General features: G+C 36.0%; 2 protein-coding genes across 6 annotated transcripts in view; one reads left to right on the forward strand and one right to left on the reverse strand.

Moving 5' to 3' along the window:
• LOC144965168 (putative amine oxidase [copper-containing]) overlaps positions 1–12,500 on the forward strand; it is a 66,149-nt gene that overhangs the window by 7,848 nt on the left and 45,801 nt on the right. For 2 of the 5 annotated variants that reach the window (XM_078900212.1, XM_078900209.1), the window contains exon 2: positions 11,853–11,881. The exons of 2 other annotated variants lie outside the window; for them this stretch is intronic. The gene's annotated coding sequence lies outside the window, so the exon portion shown is untranslated. Of the gene's footprint in view, positions 1–11,594; positions 11,882–12,500 lie in introns of those variants that run through there. One more of the 5 variants, XM_078900208.1, reaches the window with a different exon arrangement.
• Positions 2,639–3,766, reverse strand: LOC144963966 (uncharacterized). Its single transcript, XM_078897910.1, has one exon. It carries the CDS (start codon positions 3,764–3,766, stop codon positions 2,639–2,641), a length of 1,128 nt encoding a protein of 375 aa, XP_078754036.1.

The raw sequence follows: 12,500 nt of genomic DNA on the forward strand, positions 1-12,500 counted from the left end.
GCACGAATCAAGAAAAGCTGCCTGTTGTCCTTGTGTGCCAGGTTGTTTGTTGGAAAAGCAGCATTCCAAACTACCCAACCAGCAATTCCTGCAAGGTCGACCATATTGAAAAACATGACCACTGGCCACCTTTTGGTCTTTCTTTTCACTGTGAAAGCATGGGCCATTTGGTCCATAGAATCAACACCTCCTTTGGTTTTGTTGTAGTCCAATACTATATCTGGCTTCTTGGTTTCAGTGTCAACTGAACTATCATTGTGCATTGTGCTAAGAAGAATGGTGTTCTTATTCCTTTTACCTTGGAAAGAAACCAAGGTTACCCCTTCACGAAATAGAAATTTTGAGTCCATGAATGGTATTTCGTTTTTGCCTTGAAAGAGTGGAGGCAAGAATCTCTTGTTCCTTCGAACAGTCCCTACAATGGACATCTTTCTTTTCAAAAGATCTTCGGCAAGTTTTAACTCTGTGAAGAAGTCATCGCAGGTCACATTTCTTTCAGTGTCTTTGAAATCTTCTGTCAAGTTTTTAACAATGTCACATCCAACAGAATCATTTGTGGTCTCTCTGGTGAAGGTTGTACCTTTGCCAAGATAAGGCATTCCTTTCAGAGGGTAACTGCTGGAGGCCTCACAAATCCAAAAAATCTTTATGCCATATTTATCAGGTTTGCTCGGCATATATTGCAGGAAGCTACATCGTCCTCGAAAGGGGACGAGCTGCTCATCAACTGTTAGGAATGCTCCTGGGTGGTAGTACTTTCTCTTAAAACTCTAAAGGATAATTCTAATGTTAAAGAAGTGAGAAGGCATTGCATTATGGCATTTGCCATACAGCTTTAGCAATGTTTCAATAACCTTGCCTGATATTGTTTTAGTTATTTTATCACCGGGTCTAATAGACCCAGCTGTTTTTTTCCCTATTATTTTGTTACCGGGTCTAAGAGACCCATGCTGGTAGGAATCAGATACCAAATATGCTGGTGGGGATAGGGTTAACCTTATCCTCATTCTGTCGTCTAAGCCACACTTAAACTCCCATTCTCGCATCTTTCAACAAATATAAATATAATGATATTAAAAAAGGTGAACAATAGTTGTAAGTTTGGGCAGAAACCTTAAGGAGTGGTGTCATTTTATTACGATATTTCACAAAATAATGAAAAACGATACATAATATCACATAATCCCAAAGGAAAGGTCTGAAAGACCGTCCTGCCCAAACGACCTTGTGTTCACATTAATATTGGTTTGTGTTGAGTTACAGTGATGTGGGGGGTAGACATTCTCCCATCTTATTTCGGTAATGGTTAATGACATATTGGAGAATTTGGTCGAGGTATAATAAATAACACGTGCTCTGCCAGTCTCCCATCGCCTTAACTATTTCACCTGGTATGCCAGAAGACAGGGCCCAAGTAGCCCCACCACGACGAAAACTGTGGCTGGATATAGTGTTACAACCACATGCTGCGGAAAGAGAGCGCAATTTTTTGTTAAACAAAGACCCAGTCATAGGGAACGCCTGGGAGTCTGGCATTGCAGGTGCAGTCATGCATAACATATCGTACATCGCTGAAACAGGACATAGTAGGTGGTTTGCTAACCTATGTAATGCAATTTCTTGTATACGACCTTTCGTTTGGTTATTTTTTGACCAACCAACTTTAATTGTTATTTGTGAACAGCCCCCTGACATAGATAAACAATTCCTTGTCAATTGTTTTTTGTTATCAAAACCTCCTGCATCTGTCCAAAACAAGTTGGATTTTCTTAACAAACCAAAAAACATAGTAAGGCATGATGCCCAGAATACATAGACATCTATATGAGAGAATTTAAGTGTTTTTTTTTAACTTTAAAAATATTTCAGGCGTCACCGGAGGCTTGCTCTGAACATCAGTTCCTTTAACTTTCTCAATGCCCTTAATTGTTGTTTTAATATACCATGAGTCATCACATGGATAGGGAAGATTGCATTCTAAATGGATAATACGGATAATATTCATATATTGCTTAACAGAACTAGGTTTTAATTTCCGCGCCAAATAAGCTGCATATTTGGCAATATTTATTTGCGAAATAGGTGCAGGCGCTATTCTCATTTTTTCACAAAAAGAAATATAAGACCGCAAATGTGTTTGATAGGTCTTCTTTGTGTTGGCTGTAAAGGCCTGTCCTCGGTACATGTCAACTTCACTTGTTAATTCATTGGTTAAGGCACAGGCACCTAGACAAAAGAAAAAAGAAGGCATTCCATGACATATGATTTGTGATAACAAAAGGAGGGGTTAAACCATGATGCCAGTTACTTAGTAATTTACATAACAAACATTTACCATGTTCATGCAATCTAGATATTGTATCAGGTATTTTGTTCAGACTCCCAGATACATGTATCGCTCTAACCGTTATATTGAGTCGTGCACATTTGAAGGCATATTTTCTAAGTAAAGAATTAATATAACTATTTCTACACCAGCCTCTGTTTAAGACACATTTTGTAACCATGCTATCTGTATGCACCACTACTGTTTTACCAGCCCATAAATGCGCCCACGTGTCAAATGAGTTAACTACTGCACAAATCTCCTTGTAATTAATGTGAAGCGATGATGCCGCAGGCTGGTCGCAATCAAATACTAAATAGCGCCAAGAGCCAGACCAAAAGGCACCGGCGGCGATATTGCTTGCATCACATGGACGTGCTCAGGCGCTGATTCATTATAATATACTATCCCATTAAACACACTTAAAAATGAAATCCACCATTGTAATTCAAGATGAAATGAATATGACAAAATTATTTTATGCTGCTGCTGCTTTAGAGGCTTAATTATGTCCAGGACACGACGTAGGAAAAATCTCCCTCCACGAATTGCCTGGCATGCGTAGTTCAATGAGCCTGCGAGACTCTGTAGCTGCTGTTTGCTGGCACGTTTTTTCTTTTTGAATGCATTGAGTTGCTGCTTTAAACGAATTATTTTTTCCTCGCCTAATTCGACAGTGCTGTTAGAAGTATTGATTGTTAATCTAAGAAACTGAATGTTTTGGGTCGGTCCCACAACTTTATTATAACTAATATAAAATCCAAGTTCACGAAGTAGCTGCATAAGTGTAAGCATCCAATATTTACATTCCTCATACGTTGGGGTAGTGATAAAGAAATCATCTAAATAAGCTACAACCCCATTGCATCCTTTACGATTCATGATTCGTTTAATAGCTTGCGATAAGCGGTGAAAATGTCCTGGACCTTTATTGCTACCAAATGGTAACCTAGAATCAAATAGGAAGGTGGGGTGACTGTCACCCTCAAACGTCCAATGAATACCAGTGGCTACGTAATTTTCTGGATGGATAGGCACTGATCTATAGGCTGCTTGGAGGTCGATTTTTGCACAGTAGAAAAAAGGTTTGGCTAATTTGCATGCATCACGAACGGTTTGAAATTTGGTGCTTTCTGGTAGAGAATAATCATTCATAGCTTCTCCTACTGGTCTACTGCCGTCATGAATTAGGCGAATATTTCCATCCTCTTTCGGGATTGCAGCAAGAGCACTAGTAACTGTTGGCTGTTTAGATGCTACAACATAATGACCTTGAGCTATTTGATTCTTTAATTCCTTCTCCACTAATGTTTTAAAACGAAAGGAAGAATAATGGTTATTTTCTATCACATTTTTTAGTTGACTATCTTTTACAATAATTCGAAATCCATGCTCTACTCCGTCTAAAATGAAATCTTTATCTTTATCACACTCTAACATTTTCCTCCAGGAATTTAATTTACTACTAATGGATGCTTTATTACCTAAAAATTCACATTGGTGGGGATTGATAGGAGGAAAGGGGCTTAACGCTAATGGTCTTTCCTTACTACTATTTGTCTGCTGCTGTGTATCCTATGCTGTATTGACACCCACATGGTGATCTCTGCCTCCATGCTCTCGACTGCCACACAAGCTACATACGTGGTTAAATCGGCATGTTGTGCCATATGTACAGGCACCTCTGTTGAATTGTCGACAGACCTCCTTGTTGCTGAACTGAATGGTATTGGGTCCACGAGACGATTCCCAGTGTTTTTTTTTTGTCGTTTGAGGAGTGCGATCACGAAGCACTACTGTCGCCAGGTGAGGGGCGTCTGTCCCCCATATGAAATTGTCCACTGACTGTCGCTGACGATATTCGTCGTCGAAGATGAGAACTGACTGCCATGTGTATCTCATGGCAAGTTCACCCACCATCTCTGTGTATTTGATGTATTGATGTACATCAAAATTCGGCGATAATCCTATCAACTTAGCCAAAATCCTTGCATTTGCTGCTATCCACATGGCTGGCGAAACCTTGTCTAGTTTCACTTTCGCGTTTATGCGAAGGCTAACACTCTCTGTGATGTTAACTTCCTCGTCGGTAACCAGCGAGGGAGAAATAAAATCAACAATTTTAAAGTAGGTTCTCCTACCCGAGACACTCGACTCTTCAGAAGGTTTGATTCTTACAGCACCAAGGAGGCTAGATAGGCCTCCATCATCATTCGAAGACGCACACATAGGTCCCTTGCCGTGAAGACACTGCAGGTTTTTGACTGCCATCTTTAGAATAGCTTTGTGTCCTTTTTAAATATCTAATTCACCAATATCGCTGTCCGTGGCACAAAGAAGGGCTGCCAAACTGTCGAACCCCTGTTCAACCAAAACATTAGCAACTCCATTTGGAAAGTCTTTAGCGAAATCAACAAATGTAAAATCCATGGCAATTATAAAGTAATAAAGATTGAAGAACAAATTAAACAATGTATAGAAAAAATTGATGCTGCTGCTGCTGCTGCTATATTACAAATGATACCTAATGCAATTCTCACCTAATAACACCCTTCCTTTCCCCCATCCCGCCCCATCCCTCCAATTCAACACTGTACTCATTGTCCTCACTTTCAACCCCCATCCTTCACACATACCGACACACACACATACCCACACACACACACACACACACACACACACACACACACACACACACACACACATATTTGCCCACCTACCCACCCTGTACCCATCCAAGACGAATGACAGTATTATTATCATAGTATGTAATTCATTCCCCCTAATCCTCGCCCACCCACCCACCTACACCAGCTTACATTGCCGTTTAAATTAACCTTATCCTCATTCTGTCGTCTAAGCCACACGAACGCAGCTATTGAAAGTAAACCCTCTTCCGCACTAGGACAGGACTGTCCTGGGACAGTCCTGTCCCAAATCTGTAACATATAGAATTTAGAGAAATCTTCCGCACCTATTGGGACGGGACAAAACAGTCCCGTTGTGTCCCAAGCCGTTGTGAAATGCTACAAAATCAACGGGACAAGACTGTCCCAGTTCCGTGTTCATATCGTTTGTGATAGTAGAAAAATATAGCAGCCTTCCGCACTAGGACAAAAATGTCCCAGACTTGGCGGCGCCGTGTCAAACTTGAAATGCCTGTCTTTATTTTCTACATCCCTACTACTACTACTACTACTACTACTACTACTACTACTACTACTACTACTACTACTACTACTACTACTACTACTACTACTACTACTACTACTATTTCTACTGTTGCTTCTGCTGCTGCTAATGTCACTAATATATTAATACCTACATCCTTTACATTTTGTATTTATTTCCAATTCCATTGTATTTATTTTCCAACAATAGTCCACACTTTATATTAGTTCACTGTCTTTTATACTGCATTACACAGTTCCTACCCGCCTCCCCTCTTTTAACATAATTAAGTACGCACCTTTTATAAATTTCTATTCCTCTGTTTTAATTCGCGCTTCCTCACAAAGTAGCATACAATTTCCTGCCCATCAATGTTTTTGTTTATGCATCTGAACAACGCCACTACCACATTATCTCATTCGTCTGTAGTTTTTAATTCATCATGTGTTGTTGATGAAGGGGAAACCCGAAACGTCCATTTTATCTGTTTTCGTATATTAAACTAAAGCTTACATTCAATTTCACAGTTATGATTTATTTATTAATTTCAATTCTGAATATAAAAAAGCAAGAACAATTCAAAAAATAATTCAATGTGATGAAACCACGTACAGAAGGCATAGCAACATAAACATTTTCGGCAATTTAAAAACGTATGTTTATAAATATAATTTAAGAAGTGTCACACTTTGTGACACAGCAGTAACGTGTCTAAAACCGGTCGCACATCTGTTCGGTACCTTGTGGGATCAATTGTCTTTATCGTTATTTATTTCGGGAATTTTCAATGAAAATATTTTTAAGTAAGTCCTTCTGAGCCACTTGGACTCATTGTAAGACAAATGAACTCCTTTAAAGCCTTGTAGCCAATGGTGCAGGAGTTATTCCGGTTTCAATAGCGTGAAGCGGATAATTAACGTATTTGTTTGAAAACCTTTGAACAGGACGCTAGTCTATCGCAGATTACTATCCCAACTTGACAGGTACCCTTTTACACCTGAATGGAGTGAGTGATTGGAGTACATTTTCTTGCTCTAGAAAGTACAAATTGGCTTCGGTCGGAATCGAACACAGAACCTCTGAGTCCAGAGTACAACGCACTAACCATGGGCCATCTTGCCTCCTTAGCTTATAAATCCGGAACTTATCCATGTTTCTGTAGCGTTGAGCAGACAGATAACAGTTTAAAATTTTAAAAAATAAAATTCCCTTTTTCATCCCATAGGGGAAATTTTTCTCGAGGGTCTATTCCAAGGGAAGACTGGAATAACCCAGGCGTCAGCCGCAATGCAGAGCCGCAAATTGAGCTAGGGCGAGGTATAACCAGGCGTTAGCCGCAGTGCAGCGCCGCAAATTGAGGTAGGCGAGGTGACTTACTCAAGGCAACACAGCGCATCAGCGGGTGATCGAACTGATGCCTTTCGGGTACGAAGCAAAGACCGTACCACCGAGCCATGCTGACTTTCTATTATCCTCTTGAATGATGCTAGTCCGTCAAAGATTACTTTCATCAGCGAACTGGTACTCATTTGCACCTGGGTAAAATGATGTGATTCCAAGAAAGTCATTTTAAGATAAGATCGGAGATCACAATAGAGTCTACGGAATTGACCCTTGAGCAATCTTTGGGTCATTAAAGGATGCACCCAATATTGTTTTCTCTTTCAATTTTTCTTTTTGTCCACGTAGGAAAGCACAGAAATATGCAACCTCTATTTCATCCATTACTAGTAGTAGTAGTAGTAGTAGTAGTAGTAGTAGTAGTAGTAGTAGTAGTAGTAGTAGTAGTAGTAGTAGTAGTAGTAGTAGTAGTAGTAGTAGTAGTAGTATGTAGTAGTTAGTAGTAGTAGTAGTTGTAGTAGTAGTAGCAGCAGCAATAATATTACTCTTGCTATAAGAATATTTCATGATTATATAAATCTTATGTAAACAAATCCCATTGTACAGTGTAAAAAATCATTATCGTCATGTCGTATCTTATGTTGATTCATAAAATGTGAATTATTAGAGTTGTACCAAGGACTTATTTTTTAAATTATTAATCTATAATTCAAACTATTAAATAACTAATCTATTAATTAGAAGATTATACATTATTATTATCACCATTATAATTATCATTATTATTATTATTATTATTATTTATTATTATTATTATTATTATTATTATTATTATTATTATTATTATTATTATTATTATTATTATTATTATTATTATTATTATTATTATTATTATTATTATTATTATTATTATTATTATTATTATTATTATTATTATTATTATTATTATTATTATTATTATTATTATTATTATTATTATATTATTACTATTATTATCTATTTATTATCATTATTACTATCATTGTTTGCCTTGCTTTATTATTGATTTTATTTACTTGGTTTGTTGATGAAAATATATTCTTGTATGAGTTATATTGACAATTGCCTACAAATAAACTTTTGAATCTTGTAAAATTTTTAAAAAAAATAATGCATTCGCGCAGGTGTGTCCCGGGACAGTCCTGTCCTAGTCCGGAACCCCTTTTGAATAGAAGTTTTCAGCAGTGGGACAGGACAAATTTGTCCTGGGACAGTTTTGTCCTAGTGCGGAAGGAGTCTAAACCCTCTTCCGCACTAGGACAGGACTGTCCCGGGACAGTCCTGTCCCAAATCTGTAACATATAGAATTTAGAGAAATCTTCCGCACCTATTGGGACGGGACAAAACAGTCCCGTTGTGTCCCAAGCCGTTGTGAAATGCTACAAAATCAACGGGACAAGACTGTCCCAGTTCCGTGTTCATATCGTTTGTGATAGTAGAAAAATATAGCAGCCTTCCGCACTAGGACAAAAATGTCCCAGACTTGGCGGCGCCGTGTCAAACTTGAAATGCCTGTCTTTATTTTCTGCATCCCTACTACTACTACTACTACTACTACTACTACTACTACTACTACTACTACTACTACTACTACTACTACTACTACTACTACTACTACTACTACTACTACTACTACTACTACTGTTGCTTCTGCTGCTGCTAATGCCACTAATATATTAATAACTACATCCCTTATATTTTGTATTTATTTCCAATTCCATTGTATTTATTTTCCAACAATAGTCCACACTTTATTTTAGTTCACTTTCTATACTGCATTACACAGTTCCTTCCCGCCTCCCCTCTTTTGACATAATTAAGTACGCACCTTTTATAAATTTCTATTGCTCTGTTTTAATTCGCGCTTCCTCACAAAGTAGCAAACAATTTCCTGCCCATCAATGTTTTTGTTTATGCATCTTAACAACGCCACTACCACATTATCTCATTCGTCTGTAGTTTTTAATTCATCATGTGTTGTTGATGAAGGGGAAACCCGAAACGTCCATTTTATCTGTTTTCGTATATTAAACTGAAGCTTACATTCAATTTCACAGTTATAATTTATTTATTTATTTCAATTCTGAATATAAAAAAGCAAGAACAATTCAAACAATAATTCTATGTGATGAAACCACGTACAGAAGGCATAGCAACATAAATATTTTCGGCAATTTAAAAACGTATGTTTATAAATATAATTTAAGAAGTGTCACACTTTGTGACACAGCAGTAACGTGTCTAAAACCGGTCGCACATCTATTCGGTAACTTGTGGGATCAATTACCTTTATCGTTATTTATTTTATATATTATTATTTTATATATATATATATATATATATATATATATATATATATATATATATATATATATATATATATATATATATATATATTAATAATAATAATAATAATAATAATAATAATAATAATAATAATGATAATGATAATAATAATAATAATAATAATAATAATAATAATAATAATAATAATAATAATAATAATAATAATAATAATAATAATAATAATAATAATAATAATAATAATAATAATAGTGATTGACTTTAGGAGAGTGAAGAAACCGATAGAACCGTTAAAATTAAAGGACCAATTCGTCCAGCGAGTTCCTCACTACAAATACCTTGGTGTAACGATTGATGACAGGCTCAAGTGGGATGAACACTTGAAAATAATTAGGCATAAGATGTGCAGACGTACATATTTTTTATCAAAACTCTCTCAGTTTAGAATAGATAAAACCCTCTGCAAATTATTTTATAGAGCAGTAATCGAAAGTGTTTTGTCATTTTGTATAACAGCTTGGGGAGGCAATTGCTTAGCAGTGGAAAGGAACAAAATAAATTCAAATATTAAAAAATCCATTAAACGCTATATAAATGATGTTGACGATGTAGATCTTTTATACGAGAAATTTTGTATAAATAAAATAACTAAAATATTAAATGACCAGTATCATCCACTAAGACCATCAATTATTATGTCAGAAAGAAGTGGTCGCCCTTTCTCTATTTCAACGAAAACAGAGAGACACAGAAAATCTTTTCTGCCGTCCATTATTAGGCTTTATAACAACAAGCAATAATCATTTTATATAATTATTTCTCATTTTTACTTTTTAAAAATATAAGTATTAATTTATTAATTTATTTGTTTTGCAATCTTTTCAATTTTCAATTTATAGTGACAGTTTTAACTATTTTACAGTGTTGAAATTATTCATATTATAAAGCGCAGCTCTGGTTATAGAGCTGCTCCTTTTTTATATATATACATCCTATTTCCATTGTATTTTTATCTTATTGTGTAAATTATAACACGTCTGTACAAAAAAATTCCTTTTTGGGATGCAATAAAGTATTATTATTATTATTATTATTAAAATATTTTTAAGTAAGTCCTTCTGAGCCACTTGGACTCAGTGTAAAACAAATTAAGTCCTTGAGAGCCTTGTAGCCAATGGTGAAGGAGTTATTCCGGTTTCAATAGCGTGAAGCGGACAATTAACGTATTTGTTTGAAAACCTTTGAACGGGACGCTAGTCTGTAGTCTATCGCAGATTACTATCCCAGCTTGACAGGTACCCTTTTACACCTGAATGGAGTGAGTGATTGGAGAACATTTTCTTGCTCTAGAAAGTACAAGTTGGCTTTGGTCGGAATCGAACACAGAACCTCTGAGTCCAGAGTACAACGCGCTAACCATAGGCCATCTTGCCTCCTAAGCTTATAAATCCGGAACTTATCCATGTTTCTGTGGCGTTGAGCAGACAGATAACAGTTTAAAATTTAAAATAATAAAATTCATTTTTTCATCCCATAGGGGAAATTTTTCTCGAGGGTCTATTCCAAGGTAAGACTGGAATAACCCAGGCGTCAGCCGCAATGCAGCGCCGCAAATTTAGCTAGGACAAGGTCTAGCCAGGCGTCAGCCGCAGTGCAGCGCCGCAAATTGAGCTAGGCGAGGTGACTTACTCAACTGATGCCTTTCGGGTACGAAGCATGCTGACTTTCTATTATCCTCTTGAATGATGCTAGTCCGTCAAAGATTACTTTCATCAGCGAACTGGTACTCATTTGCACCTGGGTAAAATGAGGTGATTCCAAGAAAGTCATTTTAAAATAAGATCGGAGATCACCATAGAGTCTACGGAATTGACCCTTGAGCAATCTTTGGGTCATTAAAGGATGCACCCAATATTGTTTTCTCTTTCAATTTGTCTTTTTTTTCCACGTGGTAAAGCACAGAAATATGCAACCTCTATTTCATCCATTACTAGTAGTAGTAGTAGTAGTAGTAGTAGTAGTAGTAGTAGTAGTAGTAGTAGTAGTAGTAGTAGTAGTAGTAGTAGTAGTCGTAGTCGTGGTAGTGGTAGTGGTAGTAGTAGCAGTAGCAATAATATTACTCTTGCTATAAGAATATTTCATGATTATATAAATCTTATGTAAACAAATCCCATTGTACAGTGTAAAAAATCATTATCGTCATGTCGTATCTTATGTTGATTCATAAAATGTGAATTATTAGAGTTGCAATTGCCTACAAAAAAACTTTTGAATCTTGTAAAAAAAAATAAAAAATAATGCATTCGCGTAGGTGTGTCCTGGACCAGTCCTGTCCTAGTGCGGAACCCCTTTTGAATAGAAGTTTTCTCCAGTGGGACAGGACAAATTTGTCCCGGGACAGTTTTGTCCTAGTGCAGAAGGAGGGTTAGATTTTGTTAAGGGGGTTCGCGGAACGTCATGCTTCATTTAACATCAACAGTGCGTGCTTGGGGTAGACTGTTTAGGTTTTCTTGTCTGCGGTTCAAGCTATCGTTGACACTACAAATGTAATCTGGGGGGTGTGCCAATCCAATCCACATTTCACCAAGAAAGTCAGAGAGAAGTGTGTTAATTGTCATGTGTAGTTGATTATTTGCGTGTTCTTTTATCATGCACCCCAATTCTTCATGAGGAATCATTTGTGGAATATCATAATATCAGGTAAGATATATTTCAAATAGATAATAATGATGAGGAGGAGAGTATAAAATTATAATATTAAATTGATGTTGATGTTGTTGTTATTGTTGTGGTGGTGATGATGATGATGATGATGATGATGATGGTAATTATAATGATAATGACGATAATAAAAGCAACAGTAACAGCAGCAATTGCAATAACAATAACCACAACTACTACTACTACTACTACTACTACTACTACTACTACTACTACTACTACTACTACTACTACTACTACTACTACTACTACTACCACTACTACTACTAATAGTACTACTACTACTACTTGTACTACTACTTCTACCACTACTACTACTACTACTACTACTTCTGTACTACTACTACTACTACTACTACTACTACTACTACTACTACTACTACTACTACTACTACTACTACTACTACAGTTAATGATGATTATGATAATAATGATAATGACAATAATGATAACGATACTAATAATAGTAATAATAATAATTATAATAATAATAATAATACTTATAATAATAATAGTAATAATAATAGTAATAATAATAATAATAATAATAATAATAATAATAATAATAATAATAATAATAATAATAATAATAATAATA

Source organism: Berghia stephanieae, chromosome 2 (assembly GCF_034508935.2).
Source record: "Berghia stephanieae isolate SIO BIC M18660-M18661 chromosome 2, UCSD_Bste_1.3, whole genome shotgun sequence".
NCBI lineage: Eukaryota > Metazoa > Mollusca > Gastropoda > Nudibranchia > Aeolidiidae > Berghia > Berghia stephanieae.

What these genes read in the sequence shown, in the direction of transcription:
- LOC144963966 (XM_078897910.1), bottom strand. Translation starts at nt 3,766, where the DNA reads ATGTTAGAGTGTGATAAAGATAAAGATTTCATTTTAGACGGAGTAGAG.